The following is a 25,643-nucleotide window of genomic DNA, read 5'->3' on the forward strand; positions in this document are numbered from 1 at the left end:
ACACTCCCAGACCCTCTCATCTCCCCAGTCATGTCCCTGTATTATTACTATAGATATAAGTGATGTCACTGTGACACTCCCAGATCCTCTCACCTCCCCAGTCATGTCCCTGTATTATTACTATAGATATAAGTGATGTCACTGTGACACTCCCAGATCCTCTCACCTCCCCAGTCATGTCCCTGTATTATTACTATAGATATAAGTGATGTTACTATGACATTCCCAGATCCCCTCACCTCCCCAGTCATGTCCCTGTATTATTACTATAGATATAAGTGATGTCACTGTGACACCCTCAGATCCTCTCACCTCCCCAGTCATGTCACTGTATTATTACTATAAATATAAGTGATGTCACTGTGACACTCCCAGACCCTCTCACCTCCCCAGTCATGTCCCTATATTATTACTATAGATATAAGTGATGTCACTGTGACATTACCAGACCCCCTCCTCTTTCCCAGACATGTCCCTGTATTGTTACTATATATATAAGTGATGTCACTGTGACACTCCCAGACCCCCTCACCTCCCCAGTCATGTCTCTGTATTATTATTATAGATATAAGTGATGTCACTGTGACACCCACAGCCCCTCTCACCTCCCAAGTCAAGTCCCTGTATTATTACTATAGATATAAGTGATGTTAGTGTGACACTACCAGATCCCCTCACCTCCCCAGTCATGTCCCTGTATTATTACTATAGATATAAGTGATATCACTGTGACACTCCCAGATCCCCTCACCTCCCCAACCATGTCCCTGTATTATTACTATAGATATAAGTGATGTCACTGTGACACTCCCAGATCCCCTCACCTCCCCAGTCATGTCCCTGTATTATTACTATAGATATAAGTGATGTCACTGTGACACGCCCAGGCCCTCTCACCTCCCCAGTCAGCAGGTAGATGATCTCCAGGGTGAGATGTAATATCCTATCAGATGTGTGACTCTGATCCGTGTCCATTTCCCAGTGATTTATACAGGACACGTCACACAATCACGTGACGTATAAAAGAAAACTCTCTGGATCCACACCGCGTAATTGTCTAGGAATAAGTGTAATCATTAAAATAATGTAAATATCATCACATTGTACACATGTAATATAATCAAATACGTGACCAGTCCTATTAGTACAAGGAATCAACACCTGAGCATTAATCAGCCGGTATCTAACAATAAAGAGAAAGTTGCAGTCTCTCATACTGTGATAGTGAGAACACTACAGGGGTCCTTAAACATGTCACCAACATCAGGTAGGGTTTGGCATAGATAACATCTGCATAGTAATTCCAGGGTAGAAGAAAAAAAGAACTCTCTTATGAAAATTGTTAATACTTAATACGGGCAGAGGACATAGCGAGGAGAAAGAGCATCTTCACCGTCAGCCACTTGAGGTCTACTGAGTCCTGGAGTTCAAATGGAGAGGCCTGTAGAGCCCAGAGAACCAAGGACAAATCTCACGGGGCCACCAAAGGAACAATGGGAGGTTGAAAGTGTAGAACACCCTGAAAGAATATTTTAACATCAGAGAGGGGAGCGATCCTTCGCTGGAACCAGACTGACCGTGCAGAAATCTGAACTCTAAGGGAGGCCTAACCCAGCCTGGAGAAAGGTAAGCACCCGGGAAACCCTAAAAACCGTAGGATAATTGGGCCTCATTCAGAGGCGGTCGGAGGATGCAAGCGGTCGCTCAGAAACTGGGCGGCCACTTGCATCCTGACCGCCCGCCTCTGTTGCGGTCGTTACAGCTCTAACGACCGCTCGGGTGATGGTCGCGATGGTCATTGACCATCGCGACCATCGGGGCTTACGATGAGACCCTAGGGTAGGGTCTCACTTGTCGTAAGCCCGGGAGAGCTTCTGGCTCTGTCAGAGCCGGAAGCTCTCCACTGACATCACTAGTGAATGCCTCCGTTTGGGCTGCCACCCCCCCGGCCCGCCTTCCAAACGGGGCGAGCTGTCAATCAACATCGACAGCTCGCCCCCTTTGGAAAGAGACCCGCTACGACCGGCGCTGTCGGTAAAACATCGAGGCGGCCGTGCGGTCGTAGACCGTATGGCCGCCTCTGAATAAGGTCCATAGTCTCTGGGGAAACACCATTGAAAGTAAGAGTGCCAAACTCTGTAATAGATGCAGGCTGAGGAAGGCTTACTTGCCCTGAGCATCGTCTGGACCACAGAGTAAGAGAAACCCTTGGCCTTTCAGAGGGATGACTCAAGAGCCAAACTGTCGAAGACAGATGAGGTAGGTCCGGGTGCAGGCAAGGAACTTGCGCTAAAAGATCCGGCCATAGAGGATGTGGAAAAGGAGTGTCTATGGAGAGACTCCGTAGGTCGGTGAACCAATGGCACCTTGGCCAGGATGGAGCTATCAGTATCACCATGCCGCCTTTTGGTTGAATTTTCAGAGAACCCTCTGGAGGAGGGAGATCGGAGGAAAGAAGTATGCATGACTAAAGTCCCACCTCACTCCCAGAGCATCCATGAAGGCTGCTGAGGGGTCTCTGGTCCTGGATCCGTACCTGGGTACCTGTGGTTGCGACGTGAGGCCATGAGGTCCACGTCTGGTAGGCCCCATTTGTTCATCAGTAGTTGACATCCGGGTGCAGCGCTCATTCTCTGGCATGTACATCCTGAAGGCTTAGGAAGTCCGCTTCCCATTTGAGGACTCCGAGAATGAACACTGCTGAGATTGCCGGGAGATGATGTTCGGCCCAGACCAGAATGTGTGCTACTTCCCGCATGGCTGCCCGACTTCGCGTGCCTCCTTAATGGTTGAGGTAGGCTACAGCAGTCACGTTGTCGGACTGGATTTGGATCGGCCTATCCCGAAGATCTCACGCCAGAATGAGCGCTCTGTACACTGCTCAAAGCTCCAGAATGCTTATGGGCGACTTTCCTGGGTTGTGCACTATCCTTGAAAGGTATGATGACCGGTTACCGCGCCCCATCCATGAAGGCTGGCATCTGTAGTGAGAAGCTCCCAATTTGGAATCCAGAAGGGGCTACCCTTGTCCAGATGGGATGTCTGTAGCCACCATCAGAGGGAAAGCCGAACCTCTCAAGAGAGGAGGATCATCTGGGACTGGATCAGATGATACTGCCTATTCCACTGGAAGAGAATCAGTTGTTGAAGGGGCCTGGAGTGCAACTGGGCGTATTCCACCAGGTCCATGGTGGATACCATGGACCCCAGGACCTGCATTGCTGAGTGAATGGATACCCTTCGATTGCAGAGCAAGTTGCGCACACGCAAGTGCAGTGCCAAAACTTTGTTCACTGGCAGAAAGATCCAGGAGTGCCCCCAGATGTACCATCCACTGTGTCGGAGAGAGAGAGGACTTTTTCCAATTGACGAGCCAGCCGTGTGTTTGTAGGCAGTCCATTGTCAACTGTAGATGGCGTTATAACCCAGCCGGTGAATGTGCCTAGATTAAGAGGTTGTCTGGGTATGACAGGATTCTGACTCCCTGGCGCTTGCGGTGGGCCGCAGTAACTGCCATTATTTTGGTAAAGACCCGAGGGGCTGTTGACAGACCAAAGGGCAGCGCCCGAAACTGGTAATGTTGCTGCAGGACAGCAAACCATAGGAACTGTTGGTGGGTTGGAGTAATAGGCACATGCAGGTATGCATCCTGAATGTCCAGAGAAACCATGAAATCCCCAGGCTCCAATGCCAGGACAATTGATTGTAGAGTTTCCATGCGGAACTTGGGCACTCGGATGAATTTGTTGGCTTCTGAACCAAAAAAAGAGTGGAATAAAAACCTGTTCCTCGCTAAGCCGAAGGAACCGGTATTATCACACTTGAATGTAGCAGGGAATGAATGGCTTCCTGGAGGACCAGGGCCTTGATGGGGGACCTGTACAAAATAATTGCTGTGGAGAATGCCTCAGGAAGGTGAGAGTGTACCCCTGACAGACCACTTCTCAGGCCCAGGCGTCAGCAGTTGTTTGACGGCAAGAGTCGGCAAATTGAAGAAGTTGGCGTCCCACCCTGGGATCCCCCAAGAGGAGGCCCGCCCCATCAGGCAGAGAGTTTGTCATCAGATTTGGAAGCTGGATGTCTGGCCGACCAAGACTGCTTGGATCGCAGCTTGGTGGTCTTGTGAGAACTAGACTGCCTGGGAAAGGACTGTTCTTTTGTTCTACCCTGGGGGCAAAAGGACCGAAAGGAAGATGGTCTAGGCTTAGGGGCAGCTGCTGATGGCAGAAAGGTAGATTTGAGGCTGCCACGGTAGCCACGATTTTGTCCAACTCTGCGCCGAACAGCATGTCTCCAGAGAAGTGCGATGTTTCGAGGGCCTTCTTGGATTCCATGTCCACTTTCCAAGACTGTAGCCAAAGGACCCAGCGGGCGACTACCGAGGTTGCAGATGCCTTAGAGGCAAGGAGTCCAGTATCCAATGCAGCTTCTCCCAAATAAGAGGCCACTTTCTGAATGTGGGAGATGTATGCCAGTTGTACCCTGGTAGCGTCTAATGGCAAGCTCTCTTCCAGTGCCTCTGTCCTACCTTCAATACCATTAGCTACCCAGGCCGCGGCCATACCTGGCCTAGTAATAGCGTCAGAAAGCGAGTAGACTGACTTGAGACAAGTTTCCAGTTTTCTATCTGTGGCATCCTTAAGGGAGGATGTAGACGGTAAAGGCAGCGTAGAGCTTCTGAATAAGCATGCCACATGCAAATCAGTGGGAGGGACTTCCCACTTAGTACACTCACCAGTAGGAAGAGGGTAAAAAGACGCTAGTCTTCTTGGGACCTGGAACCGTTTGCCAGGAACACCCCAAGCTTCTCCCATGAGCTCAGTGAGCTGGTCTGATTGAAGGAATTCAGCCTTTTTAATGTTTAAACATCTGGGTTTTAGGCTTAGGGGCCGGTTCATCATCCTCTATGTTCAGGATCGATTTAACGCCCTCACTTATGGTCCTCCGCGAATGAGAGCGACCCGGGGAGAGAACCTTGTGCATCATCTGCCTCCTCAGAATCCGAAAGCTGGGTGGACTGAGAGGATGATACAGTCCGCCTATGTGCTTTGGCGGCTATCGGTCTGTCCGCCTGTAACATTTGCTGATAGGCGACAGACGTTTGACCCATATTCTGAACTGAGTGGGCAAAAACATCCATCCAAGGAAGATGCATAGGGGGTACCGACATAAGCCGGTATTCAATAAGAAGCGGAAAGCCGAAATTCGTGAAAAAGTATCGCTGATTGTGACTTTTCGCCAGGCGGAAACTCATCTCCGTATTCAATTCCATCCGCTTTTCGCGTTCGCGGAAACGCAATGTAATGTAATAGGCGAAAAAGATTCGCCTCTGAAAAGCAGGAGAAAACAAGTGCAACATTTTTATTTAGGGGTGCAAAGGTGGGGAAACCTCTCAGCACCCTTGGGACAGCCCCCCAAAGGATAACTGCGTCAACAAATTCCTAAAAAAAAGTGAGGAACGCCCCAAAATAGTATTTTAAATTTGGGCGAAAAAGCACAAAGTGGGGGACAAGTTTGCAAACTAGCGAAATAAGGTTCTGGGGATGCTCTAAGAAGGGGTCAAGTGTTTTTGGGATTGCAGGTGATTTTATGAGGGTGGAAATTAGCAATTATTAAAACAGCACTTTAGAGACATTAAAATATGCTAGTGCCTATTTTCAGGTACCCCAAATTTGACTGGACTACTTATTTTCTCCCGAAGATACCGCTTTATGCCATTCTTCACCACTTGTGCAAATACGCTAATTACTGGCAATTGTGCGAACAGTTGTATTACGGCTAATCGGGCACTACTACATTGATGCACGATAAGTTTCCGCGGCTAAAATACGCGATGTAGGTGAAAAGTCCAGCATGCAAAACTTTATCGCGTACGCGAAACTAATTGAATACGGGCCATAGTAGGCTGTAACAGCTATGGGTATCTCATGGTGGGAGGCTGCGTGAGGGCTGATAAGCGGTCCACTAACTGTGTCATAACCGTAGTTAAGGAGGACATCCGAGGTGGCTCCTGGACTGGGGCTGGTAAGGTGGGCTGGAGAGGTGGTATGTAACAATTAGCACACAGACCATCCTGTGCAAAATCCTGAGGGGACGAGCCGGCTGAACAGGATCTGCAAGCAACCAGCACAGGGGCCGCAGACATAGTAATAACCAGCCAGCAACACGCAATCAGTGCAAAGCTAGTAATGCAATGTGACACCCTTCACAAATACAGGTAAATGTGAAGTAATAATGAACCCCTACACACCTGGTATATGAGGGTTTAGAAAGAGCAGCAGGGATAGATATAACTGACAGTCAGAAAGTTTAAGACAGTCTATCACAACAGCAGAGCTAGCACAAGTCACATACAATGCATGTAAATAAATATACTTGCATTGGGCACTAAATCAACTACTAAAGCCTAAATCGGCTGGTAGGATTGAGTGGTGTATAACCTGGCTCCAGGGAGAGGTATACAGGGAGACCAGACCTGATTCTCCTGAGACTTGTAGCTCCAGCAATGCTGTACACAATGGCTCACAGGGTTATGGATTGATAGATCTACAGTAAAAAGGTAGACAATGTCTAGATAGACACCAGATGTTAGACAGGCAATAGATCGATAGGGACAAAAGGTCGACAGGGACAATAGGTCGACACACTAAAGGTAGTGTGTCGACCTATTGTCCCTGTCGACCTTTTGTCCCTATCGACCTATTGTCTGAAGGTTAAGAAGGTTAACAGGTACAAATTGTCGACAGCGTCAAAATGTCGACATGAAAATGGTCAACACATGTTCTCCGTTCTCCTGGTGCCTAACCCTAACCGTCAGGATAGGTGCCTGACCCTAACTGTCCCTTTTAGTACCTAACCCTAACCCACCACTAGGTGCCTAACCCTAAAAAAACCAAATAAATCATGTGGCGACCATTTGCATGTCGACCTTTTGACCCTGTCGACAATCTTACCTGCCGACCTTCAGGGTGTCCACCTTTTGTCCATGTCGACCTATTGTCTCTGTCGATTTATTGCCTGTCTAACATCTGGTGTCTATCTAGACATTGTCTACCTTTTTACTGTACATCTATAGACCGGATACCGTCTCACAGTTGGAGGAGGGTGAGGAGGAGGAACAGCTCCGAGGCGGGAAACCTCTTTTGAGGGATCGCACTCTAAGCTGGGGGAGGAGCTACTGGGGGAGAGCCTACCTCCACAGTGCTGCATCAATCGCCAGGGCCGAAGGCCTCAACAAACAGTCCCCGGTGCCAGACTTGTAGATGCCTTGTGATTTAGTGGGGGTGCGGTCGAACCGGACACCCCACTGCAGCGTCCTCCAGCTAGTCCCCATAGCCGGAGGTAAGGACTGCGGGGAATCGCCTTACATTGTCTCTCCGTTTATCCGGCTGCAGCCCTTGGTTCCAGTGGAGCGGCTAGTTAAGCCCCGCTGGCACCCTCCATAATCAACGGACCGCTCACTGGTTTTGCGGCATCTTCAGAGGTTGTTGAAGCGGCTGCACAGGCGTACATTAGGACGCCCAGTGCTGCTTGCTCTTAAAGAAAAACAAAAAAAACCTAAGAAATAATAAAAATAAAGATTGGGGCTGCCTACTGCAGTCCCCTTGTCTAAAGGTGCGACCGGCTTCCTGCTGGCACCAAACTCAAACTGATCTGCCCTTAGTTGGGGGCGGGGTATTTTGCTTTGACTATTTGGTGCCGGTTAGCTCCAACCACCTACACCCCATGGTATCCCTGTGCATCCCTATGGACCCTAAAGAAGAAAACACACAATTAAAAAAAAATTACAGGACACCACAGGCTGTTACCCCAGTATAATAACAAGCCATCACTAGCTGCTCACCCTGTACAATAATAATAACAGGACTCCACAGGCTGCTCCCCCTGTGTAATAGTAATAATAACAGGACACAACAGGCTGCTCCCCCTATACAATAATAATAACAGGACACCACAGGCTGCTCCCCTGTATAATAATAACAGGACATCACTAGCTGATCTCCCTGTATAATAAAAGGACATAACAGGCTGCTCCCCCTGTATAATAATAAAAATAGCATGCCACAGGCCGCTCCGCTTGTATAATAATAATAACAGGACACCACAGGCTGCTCCCAATATTTAATAATAAGAGGACACCACAGGCTGCTCCCCCTGTAGAATAATAATAATAATAACAGGACACCAAAGGCCGCTCCCCATATACAATAATAATAACAGGACAACACAGGCCGCTCACCCTGTATAACAATAATAACAACAGGACACCACAAGCTGCTCCCCCTGTATGATAATAACAGGACACCACAGACCACTCCTCCTGTATAAAAACAAAAGGACACCACAGGCTGCTCCCCCCACAAATATTAATAATAATAATACTAGGATACCACAGGCTGCTCCCTCTGTATAATAATAATAATAACAGGACACCACAGGCTGCTCCCCCTGTATAATAATAATAACAGGACACCACAGGCTGCTCCCTCTGTATAATAATAATAATAATAACAGGACACCACAGGCTGCTCCCCCTGTATAATAATAGTAACAGGACATCACAGGCTGCTCCAACCCTGTATAATAATAATAACAGGACACCACAGGCTGCTTCCTCTGTATAATAAGAATAACAAACACCAAAGGCTGCTCCCTCTGTATAATAAGAATAATAACAGGACACCACAGGCTGCTCCCCCTTTATAATGACAATAACAGTACACCACAGGCTGCTCTAACTGTATAATAATAATAACAACAAGAGAACACAGGCTGCTCCCTCTGTATACTAATAATAACAGGACACCACAGGCTGCTCCCCCTGTATAATAACAATAATAACAGGACACCACAGGCTGCTCCCCCTGTATAATAACAACAATAACAGGACACCACAGGCTTCTCCCCCTGTATAATAATAATAACAGTACATCACAGGCTGCTCCCCCTGTATAATAACAATAATAGGACACCACAGGCTGCTCCCCCTGTACAATAATAATAACAGGACACCACAGGCTGCTCCCCTGTATAATAATAATAACAGGACACCACAGGCTGCTCCCTCTGTATAATAGGAATAATAACAGGACACCACAGGCTGCTCCCCCTGTATAATAACAATAACAGGACACTACAGGCTGCTCCCCCTGTATAATAATAATAACAGGACACCACAGGCTGCTCCCCCTGTATAATAATAATAACAGGACGCCACAGGCCGCTCCGCTTGTATAATAATAACAACAGGACACCACAGGCTGCTCCCCCTGTATAATAATAATAACAGGACAACACAGGTTACTCTCCCTGTATAACAATAATAACAACAGGACACCACAAGCTGCTCTGCCTGTACGATAATAACAGGACACCACAGGCTGCTCCCCCTGTATAATAAAAATAATAGGACACCACAGGCTGCTCCCCCTGTATAATAATAATAACAGGACACCACAGGCTGCTCCCCCTGTATAATAACAATAATAGGACACCACAGGCTGCTCCCCCTGTATAATAACAATAACAGGACACCACAGGCTGCTCCCCCTGTATAATAATAATAACAGGACACCACAGGCTGCTCCCTCTGTATAATAAGAATAATAACAGGACACCAAAGGCTGCTCCCTCTGTATAATAAGAATAATAAGAGGACACCACAGGCTGCTCCTCCTGTAACATAATAATATTAACAGGACACCACAGGCTGCTCCCCCTGTATAATAATAACAGGACACCACAGGCTGCTCCCCCTGTATAATAACAATAACAGGACACCACAGGCTGCTCCCCCTGTATAATAACAATAACAGGACACCACAGGCTGCTCCCCCTGTACAACAATAATAACAGGACACCACAGGCTGCTCCCCCTGTACAATAATAATAACAGGACAGCACAGGCTGCTCCTCCTGTAAAATAATAATATTAACAGGACACCACAGGCTGCTCCCCCTGTATAATAATAACAGGACACCACAGGCTGCTCCCCCTGTATAATAACAATAACAGGACACCACAGGCTGCTCCCCCTGTACAACAATAATAACAGGACACCACAGGCTGCTCCCCCTGTACAATAATAATAACAGGACAGCACAGGCTGCTCCTCCTGTAAAATAATAATATTAACAGGACACCACAGGCTGCTCCCCCTGTATAATAACAATAACAGGACACCACAGGCTGCTCCTCCTGTACAACAATAATAACAGGACACCACAGGCTGCTCCCCCTGTACAATAATAATAACAGGACAGCACAGGCCGCTCCTCCTGTAAAATAATAATATTAACAGGACACCACAGGCTGCTCCCCCTGTATAATAATAACAGGACACCACAGGCTGCTCCCCCTGTATAATAACAATAACAGGACACCACAGGCTGCTCCCCCTGTATAATAACAATAACAGGACACCACAGGCTGCTCCCCCTGTACAACAATAATAACAGGACACCACAGGCTGCTCCCCCTGTACAATAATAATAACAGGACAGCACAGGCTGCTCCTCCTGTAAAATAATAATATTAACAGGACACCACAGGCTGCTCCCCCTGTATAATAATAACAGGACACCACAGGCTGCTCCCCCTGTATAATAACAATAACAGGACACCACAGGCTGCTCCCCCTGTACAACAATAATAACAGGACACCACAGGCTGCTCCCCCTGTACAATAATAATAACAGGACAGCACAGGCTGCTCCTCCTGTAAAATAATAATATTAACAGGACACCACAGGCTGCTCCCCCTGTATAATAACAATAACAGGACACCACAGGCTGCTCCTCCTGTACAACAATAATAACAGGACACCACAGGCTGCTCCCCCTGTACAATAATAATAACAGGACAGCACAGGCTGCTCCTCCTGTAAAATAATAATATTAACAGGACACCACAGGCTGCTCCCCCTGTATAATAATAACAGGACACCACAGGCTGCTCCCCCTGTATAATAACAATAACAGGACACCACAGGCTGCTCCCCCTGTACAACAATAATAACAGGACACCACAGGCTGCTCCCCCTGTACAATAATAATAACAGGACAGCACAGGCTGCTCCTCCTGTAAAATAATAATATTAACAGGACACCACAGGCTGCTCCCCCTGTATAATAACAATAACAGGACACCACAGGCTGCTCCTCCTGTACAACAATAATAACAGGACACCACAGGCTGCTCCCCCTGTACAATAATAATAACAGGACAGCACAGGCTGCTCCTCCTGTAAAATAATAATATTAACAGGACACCACAGGCTGCTCCCCCTGTATAATAATAACAGGACACCACAGGCTGCTCCCCCTGTATAATAACAATAACAGGACACCACAGGCTGCTCCCCCTGTATAATATAATATATACCATCACCTGTTGATGCCGGACACAATCAAAACCCTCTGAAGCGGATACGGCTGATTGCAAGTCACATGGAAATACGTCACGACGAAGTTGGCCCGCCTTACCCGGAAGTTTAATGGAACGCAATTCCCTAAAGCCTGGTGGAACGCAGTAGGCGGAAGTAAAGGTGGAACGCACCGTCCGGAAGTCGGGGGTGTAACATTCCAATTTTTCCGATTTCGAAAGCATACAGAGAAACAGTGGCTGGAGGTGAGTACCTGTAAAGATGTTTAATGAGGTAGGTAGATAGATGTGATGTATGGTACACTGTGGGTAAATATAATACACTGCCCCAATCTAGGTGCTAATAATTTATATCTAACTTTTGTTTTCTATCAACCAGAAGTAAATCCAAGCAATCTAAAAAAAAAAAACAATAGTAATAACTGGAATAGCAGTACGATGATAAACTCCAGGTGTAGATGACAACCCTCAAAAATAACAACGAAAAAGCACTCCCCACACCCACCATTTGGCAAACCTTGGCCTGTACCGATAGTTATAGGGCTCTTCCCAAACCCATGTAGTGATGGATGTGTTTTACTAGTCATTTAAAAAAAAAATTGTTTATTTACTGGTGCACTACAGGTCCCAGCAAGCCCTGTCATACCCAATTTTAATGGCTGCCGGGGCATGATGTCATTTGGATATATTTAGAAGACGTAGGTGTTTACGGTTTTTGCTCTATTAGTTTTTACAATTATTAGGACAACCACTGTAATACCTGGGACTGTTTCCTTTCTGCACTAATTAGGACAGCGGGTATAATGCCACTCTCTCCTGCCATGTTCCAGAGGCCGGCTGTTCTCCGCCCTCTATTTTCTTTCATCTTCACCATTTCATCTTCCGGCTGTAGACTGAGGACCCCAAGCAGCCTGCGAAATGTATTTGGCAGGAGAGATACATGCTGTATACACTCTACAAGAGTTTATGAATGGAATAGCGGCAGTGTTTGTAAAATAGACCATTCTTGAATATTTATCCAGTGAGCTAGTTGCATACCACTTACATATTTATTGACGTCTCCGGATGGCATAATAGCGAGGAAGACATCCAGAGAAAGTGAGACACCCAGCAGCCGTCCCCGCGTGTCAGGAAGACTGAGCAGGACCCAGAGCCTCCATCACGGTGCCTCCACCTCACTCACTGATACATGAGACACAATGACCAGAAGATCCTGGAACTCACCAACAAGATCATTCAGCTGCTGACTGGAAAGGTGACTGCTGGGAATGGGACATTATACAGTAACAACAGGGGATGTGTCTGGGTGGTGTCTGGAGAGGTGACTGCTGGGAATGGGACATTATACAGTAACACCAGGGGATGTGTCTGGGTGGTGACTGGAGAGGTGACTGCTGGGAATGGGATATTATACAGTAACACCAGGGGATGTGTCTGGGTGGTGACTGGAGAGGTGACTGCTGGGAATGGGACATTATACAGTAACAGCAGAGGTTGTGTCTGGGTGGTGACTGCTGGGAATGGGACATTATACAGTAACACCAGGGGATGTGTCTGGGTGATGACTGGAGAGGTGACTGCAGGGAATGGGACATTATACAGTAACACCAGGGGATGTGTCTGGGTGATGACTGGAGAGGTGACTGCTGGATATGGGACATTATACAGTAACACCAGGGGATGTGTCTGGTTGATGATTGTATCATTGTGTGTGTCAGGTTCCTATAAGGTGTCAGGATGTTACTGTCTATTTCTCCATGGAGGAGGGGGAGTATTTAGAGGAACACAGGGGTCTGTACAAGGACGTGATGATGGAGAATCACCGGCCCCTCACATCACTGGGTAAGAGGACACTGTCATTTATTGTACAGGGGAGATAAGGTATGGGAGCCCCCTATAAACACACATCATCTATCACACATCATCGATCACATATATTGTTATCAATTATTTATATGGCACCACAAGTGTTCCGCAGCGCCTTACAAAATACATAAACCAGAGGTTACCAAATGCGGCCCTAAAGCCTCCCCAACAGTTCAGGTTTTAGAGATATCCATTTTTGAGCACTGGTGGTTTAGTCAAATTGACTGAGGTACTAATTAAGCCACCTGTTCTCATCCATGGATATCTCTAAAAACTGAACTGTTGGGGAGCCTTGAGGACCGCGTTTGGGAACCTCTGACATAAACAAATAGGTTAACCAGTGATTTACAGTACAGTACAATACAATACAGGATGAGGACAAGGATAATATACATTGCTACATTAGTGACCCTAACACCCAGATAAGCAACCAAGTGTTAAGTGCCCTAGTGGGGAGTAAGAAGTAGATGGAAGTAAAGTAAGGAGAAGCACAAGTGGGTGGAGGGTCCTGCTCGTAAGAGCTTACATTCTAAAGGGAAGGGGCAGACAAACAGGTGTGACACTGATGAGGTAGACAGGGAGGAAGGAGCATGTATCAACAAGTTAAGATGAGAGCTGGAAGACTTTGATGAAGTAGTGGGTGAATATATACATGTACTCAGTCACTGTATCTCCTACAGATAGACCCAGTAACCGAAATATCCCAGAGGGATGTCCCCGTCCTCTTGATTCACAGGATTGTACACCGGGGAATTACAGGACCCCACAGGAGCATAAGGTAGGAGGAATTTAGGGTCTCACCAAATAGCAAAGTGACTGTCACTGTATGATCTTATAGAGCAGAGGTGTTAGTCTAATTCACAAATATTCTATAATATGGAAGTGTTATTTTATGTGTCTGGTTGATTAGGTTGAAGATGTGACTAATATCAAGGCAGAAGATACGTATGTGACTGATATGAAGGCAGAAGATATAGAGGGAGAAGAAGAGACGTATGTGACTGATATGAAGGCAGAAGATATAGAGGGAGAAGAAGAGACGTATGTGACTGATATGAAGACAGAAGATATAGAGGGTGAAGAACAGGCGTATGTGACTGATATGAAGGCAGAAGATATAGAGGGAGAAGAAGAGACGTATGTGACTGATAATAAGGCAGAAGATATAGAGGGAGAAGAACAGACGTATGTGACTGATATGAAGGCAGAAGATATAGAGGGAGAAGAAGAGATGTATGTGGCTGATATGACGGCAGAAGATATAGAGGAAGAAGAAGAGACGTATGTGACTGATATGAAGGCAGAAGATATAGAGGGAGAAGAAGAGATGTATGTGGCTGATATGACGGCAGAAGCTACAGAGGGAGAAAAAGAGACATATATGAGGGGTGATCAGCAGTGTAAGGAGGAAGAAATCCCTACAGATATCAGAACAGGTGAGTAATTATCACTATTACAGAAAAGAGTCACATATTCTCCTTGCTCAGTCACTACAGCAATCTCTTATCCCTCACCCTCCTCTGTCAGTACAGACTAATGAGGGTAATGTATCTGCCCAGTGGGGGAATCAGGAGCACATCAGCCACTATTATACTCCTCCTCCCCCCCTCACATCATGTCGCTGTGTGTTACCAGTCCAGAGATCTGACCAGTCTCCTCCTCACACTCTTTGGTGTATCTCATACATCAGGATCCATAAGCCCCTATTATACTCCTGCTCTCCCCCTCACATCATGTCACTGTGTGTTACCAGCCCAGAGATCTGACCAGTCTCCTCCCCACACTCTCTGGTGTATCTCATACATCAGGAGCCATCAGTCCCTATTATACTCCTGCTCTCCCCCTCACATCATGTCGCTGTGTGTTACCAGCCCAGAGATCTGACCAGTCTCCTCCCCACACTCTCTGGTGTATCTCATACATCAGGAGCCATCAGTCCCTATTATACTCCTGCTCTCCCCCTCACATCATGTCACTGTGTGTTACCAGCCCAGAGATCTCCACAGTCTCCTCCCCACACTCTGGTGTATTCCTTTTTCAGTAATGTTCACATTCTCTTAAATTAAGCAAGTAATACTGTAGCCTAGCACTACAATGACCTAGGTACTTCTTTTATCACCCGACATCGGCTCTAATGAGATTCTAGAGTCTTCTGCTACCCATCTGACTCTCCATCTTCTTACGGGAGTGCAGGTATTTGGCACTGTGAGCACAGATGCCTCTTGTGCCCTGCTGCATCTGACAGCCGGGATCACCCTTAGCTTTGCATGTTCAGTCTCCAGGCTGTCATCTCCAGCCCTGAGGACACTTGTTGACACTACAGCATCTTCACCTGTATGAGACGCCTAGTGCTATATAAATATTATGTGTCGCTGCTTCGGCTGCTATCTTGGGGCACAGAGACTCATAACCGAGGCACTGAGGATACAGTGATTCAGGCTGTTGATGGATTCATCTGTGTCAGGTTCTGCTTCTGGGGATTGACAGCCATGTTATATGCCACCCACACTTGTCACTGCCTGCCTGTCGCAGAGCTTGTTTTCCCCAGGAGTAAGAAGATCAGAGTCCCATTGCTCTACAGTGTTTCCCGATCTTAACAAGTTTTCCAACCCTGCAGTATTGTATTTAGTGGCCGATGACGCTTGAGCTGCCCTGCAGGGGATCTTACATTCCATCCAAGTACTGACCGATCTCAACGCCTTCCGAGAGGTGTTTGACCTTCCACTGGTACCTCTTCCAGGATGAATGGAATTTTACACTAGTCCTCTTCCTCTGGCCTTTTCGGCAGCTGTTGTGATGGCACAAGATGAGCGACCTAAGTGATCTTTGACTTCTTTTATAGTCATTAACTGATCGCTATGCCTTATAATTGTAGATTGCTTGTTTTTTACCCATTCTCATCTCCTATCTGTCCCCATCCTTACACTCATCTGTATTATTAGGGGTATATTTACTAAAGTGCTGGTTTTTACAAGTGGAGTTGTTGCCTATAGCAACCAATCAGATTCTACTTATCATTTATCTAGCACCTTCTAGAAGATAATAGCTAGTATCTGGTTGCTATGGGCAACATCTCCACTTCTTTAGTAAATATACCTCCTAATGCACTGACTATCTCTCTTTTTTGTATTATTCTACTCCGCATACCTACTTTCTCGAATATTAGTGCTTATATCATGGTTCCCCATTTTCTGGACATAGTAGGTCTCCAGTCTCCCGTATTATAAAGGAGTGGTTATAATGTGTTATCCCTTTTCCCCTGCTGGTCTACTGGTCTTGGCTGCTTGTCCATCCCGCCCCTCCCCCATCATTCCTTATATGGCTCTCTTTGAAGCCCTCTTTTGCTGTCTGTACAATGACCCATAGTGAGGACATGACTTTCTCGCTAAACCTTCTCTTGTTCCCCTCCCTCCTGCCCTCATTCATTGCCTCCGTCTGTATCTGGTAGTTATGTTTTGTTTTCCTCAGTCTCCGCGTAGTGGTTGGCATAATACTATACATCTAACACAAATAACCCTAATTAAACATTCTTGGTGCACAAGATCTTCTATCCTTATTGTAGATCATGCATGTTGTGTTTGTTGTATTTACTCTTTACTCCGTTTGCATCAGTACCACGTTCTCCTTGCGATATAATTTTATCATTCAACCCTCAATAAAAAACAGATGCCACAAAAATACTATTGTGTTAAATAATACATGGTACTTTATCATGTACATTAAAATATTAAAACTGTACAGATGAGTCCTCATACATTTAGCATGTGGTGTGTGGGAGCCACTAGGTCACGTGCGATGCTGCTATCACAGAGCTTCTTTTTCGTATCTTTTTCACCCGAAAATGCGTCTATGGGCCATGTTCAATTGCTTTTCGCCAGGTTTTTTTCGCCAATGACGTCAGTTTCGCCATTCTGCAATTATCACCGTATTCAATTCCGTTGACTTTTTGCAGGTGCAAAAAGACAATGGGAAAAATCAGCAAAAAGTTTTCAACTATGAATAGGTGTCGAGAATTAGTGCAGAATTGGGGTTTTGGGGTTCAACGTTGCGGGAACCCCTTGGACAGTCCCCCATTGCTTAACTGTGTCTAAAAAATTCTAATAAACTTTCGTTTTCGGGGCAAAAAAAATAAAATTGGGGGACAAACTTTAAAACTAGCGAACTAGACTCAGGGGGGGTCCCCAAGTATGCTCCAGATGTATTTTTGATTGCGGGTGGTTGCGGCAGGTGGATTTTTCACAATTTTTAAAAGTTCACTTTGGCCACTTGAAAATATGCTTGCCCCCATTTTCATGTACCCCAAATTTGCTGGGACTATTTATTAAAAAAAAAAAACTTGCTAAATGCTATTCTTAATCACTTATTCAATACGGTAAACAGCACCTATTCAGACCATTTGAAGACCCAAAATACCTTCAGCAGGGTTATTCTGGGGTACCCCAGTGAACCCGCATGTCACAGCATCTTTAGGGGGGTGTCAGGCTGATTTCCCCAAAATTGACAAGACTTTTCGCTCACTTCGTTTTCGCCGGGTCCCGTTTTTGCCGATTTGGAAGTGAATACGGGGATACGTAGGGACGAGTGCAATACTTTTTCACACCCAAAACCTCCGATGTCGGTGAAAAGTCCGTCAACGGACTTTTCGCATCTAATTGAATATGGCCCTTAATTGCAATGTGATATGACTAGGACGCACCAGGAGACTATACTCAGCAAACTTGGCATTCAGACTCAGTCACACACAGACATACAAGTGTCGCATATCAAGTTAATCAGTGCAGTCTCCTGCTGCGTCCTAGTCGCATCACATTGCGACTAAGACACATTATCGGGCAAAAAAGAAGCCCAGCCTTAGCAGAGTCGCAGATGGGACCTAGCGAGCTGGGAGGGTCTGTTTGGCGCGACTGCAGCAAGAATGTATGAGGACACATTTGTGTGGCACTACGGTTGTCAGGGGTCTTCTTTTAGCCCTTGATATCTAATAGACTTCCTTGACCCCAGTCTTTGTAAGTGAGGGAAGTGTCTGGATGGGCATTGGGGTTATCACCTTTGGCGCCACAAAGGGTCTGAAGTTCTTTCTAAGCTTAATTTCATAAAGTGGAGACCTGGAACATGGGGGTCCAGTAAGGCTTTGGGTAGGACCTACGGACAGTTAGGAGAGATGGAATAGCAGGGCCTGGAAGGATTAAGGACCTAGGAATATCCATGCGGGAATCTGAGAGCCGTATTGGGGTGGCAGAACCTGGTGCCTGAACAGATAGAGTAGATGGCAGTTGAAGAGCAGAAGTGGCACAGCATGGCCTAGTCTACTCTGGCTGATTTTGGGGCCCAGGTGATGGCAGTAAGTGGATTTAAGTACAAAGCTCACCGGGCATGTCTGCTCTGTACAGGAACCGGAAACTAATGACTTGGTTGACCATTGTCACTGGCTAACGAGGCTTCCTATCCTAGGATGCTGAATGGGAAATGTGTGCCCACTAAAATCTTCATTTTGGCTTGCATTGTCTAATGTCACTGGATTTAAGCAATGAAATTGGCAATGTGGTTGTATTTTATTTTAAACCAATGATTTATCTTTTCAGCAAAAGTGTCATATTTGCTGTTTGCACATTATAATTATAATAGGGCTCAAATGTAAAAGCTCCAATATCTTGGTCACGGTGCGATTCCGGCGATATAACAAACTGGTTTTGCCTTAAAACTAATTGTAACTTTAATTCTAGAGGCTGTATACTGCCGGGACCAGGTAACTGGAACCTATTACATTTGGGCCCTAGTGTTCGTAGTTTGCACCTTGAAATGAAACCGCTGAATGACTTGAACTCACTAATAGTATGACAAGTTGTTCCTCAGTGTAAACTCAAGATATCTATTTCTATACATTTATTTTATTATTTTATTTTCTCCAGATGGACACAAAAGCATGCATAACTCGGAGGGATATCTCAGTATGTCTCCAGATTTTAAAACAGAAGATAAAGACATCACACAAGATTCTAAAGGGGAAAACCCTATTACTCTAAATATACATCCAGTACTTCATGGTGCAGATATATCATCTGATCCTTCTAATCAACGGGACTGTTCTCCTGATATTGTTACACACAGTACAGGCCTTACAGTTGATACACTGATTCCTTGTTGTGATTGTAGTAAAACTTTTATACATCAGACACTCTGTGCTAGGCATCAGAGAAGTCACACAGGTGAAAAACCATTTCCATGCTCTGAGTGTGGGAAATATTTTACAAAAAAATCATTACTTATTAGACATCAAAGAAAGCACACGGGAGAGAAACCGTTTCCATGCTCCGAGTGCGGGAAATGTTTTACACAGAAATCCGGTCTTGTTACACATCAGAGACGTCACACAGGTGAGAAACTAATTCCATGCCCTGAGTGTGGAAAATGTTTTACACACTTATCGGTTCTTGTTACACATCAGAGAACTCACACGGGTGAGAAACCATTTACATGTTCTGAGTGTGGAAAATGGTTTACACAGGAATCGGGTCTTGTTAGACATCAGAGAACTCATACAGGGGAGAAACGATTTCTGTGCTCTGAGTGTGATAAATGTTTCACGCATAAATCAGGTCTTCTTAATCATCAGAGAAGTCACACAGGTGAGAAACCATTTTCATGTTCTGAGTGTGGGAAATGTTTTACACAGCAGTCAGGTCTGGTTAAACATCAATTGACTCACACAGGCAAGAAACCATTTCCATGCTCTGAGTGTGGAAAATGTTTTACACAGAAATCCGTTCTTTTCACACATCAGAAAACTCACACAGGTGAGAAACCATTTCTGTGCTCTGAGTGTGATAAATGTTTCACGCATAAATCAAGTCTTCTTAATCATCAGAGAAGTCACACGGGTGAGAAACCATTTCCATGCTCGGAGTGTGGGAAATGTTTCAAGCAGGAAGCAACTCTTATTAGACATAAAATAATTCACACAGGTGAGAAACTATTTCTGTGCACTGAGTGTGAAAAGTGTTTTACATATGAATGGGGTCTAATTAGACATCATCGAACTCACACTGGTGAGAAACCATTTCCATGCCCTGAGTGTGGGAAATGTTTTAAGCGTAAATCAACTCTTGTTACACATCAGAGAATTCACACAGGAGAAAACCCATTCCCATGAGCTGATAGAAATTCATTGGGGTTGTAGCAATACTTCCGATATTGATAACAGTCTTTTATTTTAGAAATGGAAATTTATAAAAACAAAAAAATAGGTATATACTTTTTATAGAGCGCATACTAAAGGTATACAGACATCGGTGAGTTATAGATGGCATTACATAGCTCCAGTCACACAGTATATAAACATGCAATCATTTAAATACTATCCATGATGTATGATGGATATAGGTGGAATGTGTGTCATAAACTTAAATCAGGACTGGATAGCTGATGTGTAGGTCTTAGCGTAGGTATCTGCATCACTCCACAGTAATACCAGACCACATGGTCGTTTTATAGAGTTCCAAGCAACATATATTCCTCCTAATAGGCAGGAGATAAGACTTGGGAGCTGTGACACCTATACCATAGGTTTTGTCATACTCTATAATTCAAGGTATGAGATAGTTTGTATAATTCTGTAACATGTTACTATCTCACTAGTGGTCATTTAAGAAGCTGTGACAATGTGAACCCAAAAGCGCAAAAACACATGTTTATGCCACGTGGCTATTTGTGTACAAACTGTCATGTACACCGGTTCCCGGATAGCATGGTGGATCAAGTTGTGTTTACTAGGATATAAAACTCTGCAGCTTATGGGGCTGATTGGGAGTCACAAGGAAAGTGGGTGCAATTACGGCAGCCATGGAAGCCTGATTTACTACGTTATTATTAATGCGAGAATCCGTATGGCTGATGCGGGGGTTATCTGGCCAACTGGAAGCCACACCACGCACTGATGTTACACCAGCTGCCTGGAAAGTCATCATGCTAGGTGGAAGAGATCTGTCAGAACAGGCTTCCCTGCCCTGTACGCACATGAAGGAGGCCTACATAAATAGTATTTTTGGATAAAACTAAAGAAAATTTGGCATAGATGTACAGGGTGGTCATAAAATAGAAGTGGGGAGTTTGAGGTGTCGTTTTGGCTTCTCCATGTTCATTTACATGACCGCTCCTAAGAGCACAATGTGGGTGTACGTCTCTGTATGCATTAAGCCAATAAGTAGGCCTATTTCTGCATAATGAGAGGCTCTGCTGTACTGCATCTTTGGTTTCAGTAATTTTATTAAGGGATGCCTCGTCACCTTTCAGCAATTGGATGTCTTGTACCATATCAGTAGTAATATCTCGTCTTCTCTTTGGACTTGATTCAGAAAAATAAAGACGTGTTTAATTGACTTTGTGATGGTTTCTTTGATTTAAATATGACAAATGAGGAAAGTGATGAGTGTCGTTCTTGGTAAAAATATGTATTCCCAATAATACGGTAATGGAGGATTTCCTGGGCGATCTCCATACACGGGGCATGTTTGGCTAAGGATGCGGTCTTTCCAGAGATCTGACCTGACTGTAAGATGGCTCTAACACCTACAGCTTACTACACAATGCAGGTAGCCAGCTTTCATGGCTGTGTAGCCTATCCATTGTCTGGGAACCAGTGACATCATTCAGGTACAAGATGATGTACAGTAATTGGCCTCATGATACCACCAAAATGGCTGCCTGTTTTGTGTGTTGATGACTGTTGGGAATTAAATTGATTTTGGAATATATGTACTTACATCTTAAGCCAATTTTTCTACATTTTTACTGCAGTGCGACAATTACGAGACTCTTAGTTTCTCTGACCAGGATGTGGAAACAAATTTTACACAAGGAACCTACAATGGTGGATGAACCTGCTGACTCCAATTCCAACAGCTTAAGGGATCTATATAAGCTAAAAAAGAGGGAATTGGACTTTCTGTTTCACGCCAGAACTCTATCGGATTACCATCGATCTAAACAAATCCCACGCAGGTTCAGAGTCCACAACACCCCTATCATCGGGCGCTATAACATGCTATTCTGCAAAAAATGGGTGTCAATATTAAACAAATGTTCTATGGACCTCATCTTGTGGTGGAGGAATCCACCAGGGAACTTAACATTACTAAAGATAATATAGCTAAACTAGAGAAAGAAGGTTTACTGAGTTTGTCTGCTGACACGAACACCAAGTGGGGAATCGGTATGAAATCCCGGCTGCCGCATGGCCGGGAGTTCGATTCCCGGCAGCGGTAGCCCGACAAAAGAGCAGAGCCCGGCAGAGGAAGACCGACAGCGCTGGAAATCCCGATCGTCCCTAGGTAAGTATCTACTATACTAATCTAACCCCCTAACCCTAACCTATCTTTAGGGTGCCTAACCCTAACCTCCCCCCCCAAGTGCCTAAACCTAATCCCTCTAAGTGCCTAACCCCCCCTTCCCCGCTGCCTAAACCTAAGTCCCGGGGGGGGGTGCCTAACCCTCCCTCCCCCTAGCCTAACCCTCCCAGGGGGGTGCCTAACCCTAATACCCCCCCCCCCGTGTGCCTTAAACCTAACCCTCCCCCTCCGCGGCTGTCCGCTCGATCGGGATGCCAGGCGCCGGTCTCCCGGAGTCTGGAAAATTACAGGCATCTAGAAATAGACGCCGGTCATTTATCCCACGCCAGGATAAAGCAGTCGGGAAGCCGGCTGTCGGGATTCCGGCAGCCGGTTTCCCGATTGTATACCCCGACTGGATCACTAAATTAGCCGAACAAGTTGAGCAATATAAGATTGATCTTTTAAAATATACAAAAAATACATTTTAAAAAATGCAATCAGACTATGCACAACACAGAGTCTACACCTGGTTGGGTAACAGTGGCAGTACAACAAGAGGGGGCCCTTCTAATCAGACAAGAAGACGCCCCTATAGAGTACGTTTCACTAGTACATCTGCCAGTGAATCCGAAGATAATCAACTCCAGGTAGCATTACCATCTGGATCCATAGGAGCTCGCCCCAAACGACCCATAACCCCTTTAGGGGTCTGCACGGACTGGAGGAGCAAGTATACCAGAAGAAGGGGCCAGAATAAAAAGCAAAACAAGCAGTCAGACACCAAAATACAGGAGAATTTAATTTTCATTTTGTCATCTGTCGCATTAACACCTGTTGAACAAAAAGTTCTATGTAAAGGCTTATCTTTCGTCCCCACTAATAAAATCAATCCTTTTAAATGGAAGACTGATATGTTCAAATTACACAGAACTCTTAAATTGAAAGAACTTTTTTCTAAGTCCCCTGTTATAGAAAGTAAAAATGTTTTGCCCACCAAGGTTCAGAAACTAGGAAATAAATCCAGATTTGATCCTCCAACGAACAACGCATCACTAAAAACTTTCCATAGACTTTTAGAGGAATCCGGCAAATTACACCAAGGCCCTTTTCATCATAATCTTTCCTTGGAAGATTCTAACATGCTTTTATTGAAATTAAATGATTTTGGTCAGGTACCAGTTGATATGACATTGGTAACGTTGGATGTAGCAAGCCTGTATACCTGCATTCCACACCAAGCAGGTTTGATGGCTGTTAAAAACCTTATTATTGCTAACACCAGCTATGCAGGTCCAGATATTGACCTATTTCTTGATCTGTTAAGTTTTACACTTATGCATAACTATTTTGTATTTAATGGTCAGCTTTTCAGACAGCGCACAGGTTGCACAAGGGGGTCATCAGTTGCTCCATCTTTCGCAAACTCTTATATGTGGTTTATAGAAATATGTCTATTACTTGAGAACGTTCAGATAGCAAGTCATATTAAATTATACTACCGCTATATAGACGACATCCTATTGTTTTGGCAAGGGGATTTACAAATCTTGAATAATATTATCACAAAACAAAATCTGTCATCTAAACCCATAAAACTGACATTAACGGCAGATAAGCAACAAATCTGCTTTCTAGACATTTCCATCACTGTCAATGAGGGTACTGTATGTTGCAGACTGCTTTATATTCTAAGCACACGGATCAGAATCCTCTGCTACATTACGACAGCTTCCATCCAAGAGCTTCAGTACATGGCCTTCCCTATTCACAGTTTCTTAGGGTGATTAGAAGTTAACAGTACCATTGAGACAGCAGAAATACAGCTTGATGCCATGTTTGAAAAATGTAAGGCACGTGGCTACCCTAAGGATGTCTTAGTTAAAGCTAGAAATAAGGCCATACTATAAAATAGATTGACCTTACTTAAGCCAGTACCTACCAACAAAAGTGGCAAGAACAATTTCACATGGGTCAATAAGTTTAACATCAATAGTACCCATACCCGCAAAGAAACTAAAAAACTTTGGTCCATTGTTAAGACAGTTCCAGAACTGAAATGCATGTCTATTTCACATCTCATGCCATGTTATACCAGGAGTAAAAACATTAAGGACATTGGGCCTGATTTAGACCCGGTCGCGAGCGCATAGCGCTCGCAAGCGGGTTGATGTTTGGCCCCTGCGCATGCGCCGCCTCCGGCGTACGCATGTGAGAGCCCCAGCGAACCACGGCAGCTCCGTTGCTCCGGGGCTCACTACAAGACGGGGTGGCTGTTGATGTTGATTGACAGCTCGCCCCATTTTGTACGCAGGGAGGGGGGGTGGCTGCACAAATGCAGGCGTTCCCTTAGGAACACCTGGCGTTTGTGGGCGGCCCTACTGACATCACACGTGATGTCAGTAGTGGACTTCCTGCTCTATTAGAGAAGGAAGTCCACTCGGGCTTGCGGGAACCGAGACCCTCCCGCAGGGTCTCGCCGCAAGCCCGATGGTCATGATAATCGCGACCATCGCCAGGCCGCTCGCACAAGCTGTGGGTGGTCACCCACAGCTGTGTGAGCGGCCTGGAGGTCGGAAAAAAAACAAAAAAACCCTGATTTAGAGCGAGTGCACACAAACAGCGAGCACCTCTGAATCAGGCCCATAGTTGTAAAGACTGACGTCACGGGTTTTTCCAAAATAAGAGCAACACATTTTCTTAGCCGTAAAAATGTCTGTTTCCGTTGCCTAGGCTGCACCACATCTTCATATCTAGTGACAGGGGAATACATTTTACATCCCCATTCAGGCAAACGCTTTAAGATTTGCTGGCCACTATCATGTAATTCAAGTTTCGTGATTTACGCCATCATTTGCCCTTGCGGACTGTACTATATCGGAAAAACTGAATGTACCTTTAAATTCCAAATGGCCCAACACGGCTCAGCTATACGCACTGCGTTGGCCTCAGGATCTACTGAACAATCTGTGGCACGGCATTTATGTAATTTTAGACACAATTTAGCCACATTGCGTTATAAGATCATAGATCATGTGCCACTAATCTTAAGAGAAGGAGACAGAGCTAA

At 45.3% G+C, this 25,643-nt stretch overlaps 2 protein-coding genes across 3 annotated transcripts in view; one reads left to right on the plus strand and one right to left on the minus strand.

Annotated features, from left to right (window-relative positions):
- Positions 1-11,428, minus strand: part of LOC148474916 (uncharacterized) — a 38,022-nt gene extending 26,594 nt beyond the window's left edge. For both annotated transcript variants that reach the window (XM_088457986.1, XM_088457985.1), the window contains exons 1-2: positions 11,391-11,428; positions 898-1,057 (exon numbers count right to left, since the gene is read on the minus strand). In XM_088457986.1, coding sequence (XP_088314112.1) covers positions 898-975 — 78 coding nt within the window. In that variant the 5' untranslated portion in view covers positions 976-1,057; positions 11,391-11,428. The remainder of the gene's footprint in view (positions 1-897; positions 1,058-11,390) is intronic.
- A 123-nt stretch (positions 11,429-11,551) lies between these two features.
- LOC148474917 (uncharacterized) lies at positions 11,552-21,625 on the plus strand. The gene is made up of 6 exons (XM_088458001.1): positions 11,552-11,630; positions 12,462-12,639; positions 13,103-13,226; positions 13,931-14,028; positions 14,161-14,686; positions 19,160-21,625. The coding sequence occupies exons 2-6, from the start codon at positions 12,574-12,576 to the stop codon at positions 20,398-20,400; spliced, it is 2,055 nt and encodes a 684-aa protein (XP_088314127.1). The 5' UTR covers positions 11,552-11,630; positions 12,462-12,573; the 3' UTR covers positions 20,401-21,625.
- The last annotated feature ends 4,018 nt before the right edge of the window (positions 21,626-25,643 follow it).

The sequence above is a fragment of the Taudactylus pleione genome, unplaced genomic scaffold, assembly GCF_031769625.1.
Source record: "Taudactylus pleione unplaced genomic scaffold, aTauple2 ptg000800l, whole genome shotgun sequence".
Classification (NCBI taxonomy): Eukaryota; Metazoa; Chordata; class Amphibia; order Anura; family Myobatrachidae; genus Taudactylus; species Taudactylus pleione.

Coding starts and splice junctions, on each gene's coding strand:
- LOC148474917 (XM_088458001.1), top strand. CDS start 12,574: ATGAGACACAATGACCAGAAGATCCTGGAACTCACCAACAAGATCATT. Junction 14,029..14,160: donor GGACCCCACAGGAGCATAAG/GTAGGAGGAATT, acceptor CTGGTTGATTAG/GTTGAAGATGTGACTAATAT. Junction 14,687..19,159: donor CCCTACAGATATCAGAACAG/GTGAGTAATTAT, acceptor TATTTTCTCCAG/ATGGACACAAAAGCATGCAT.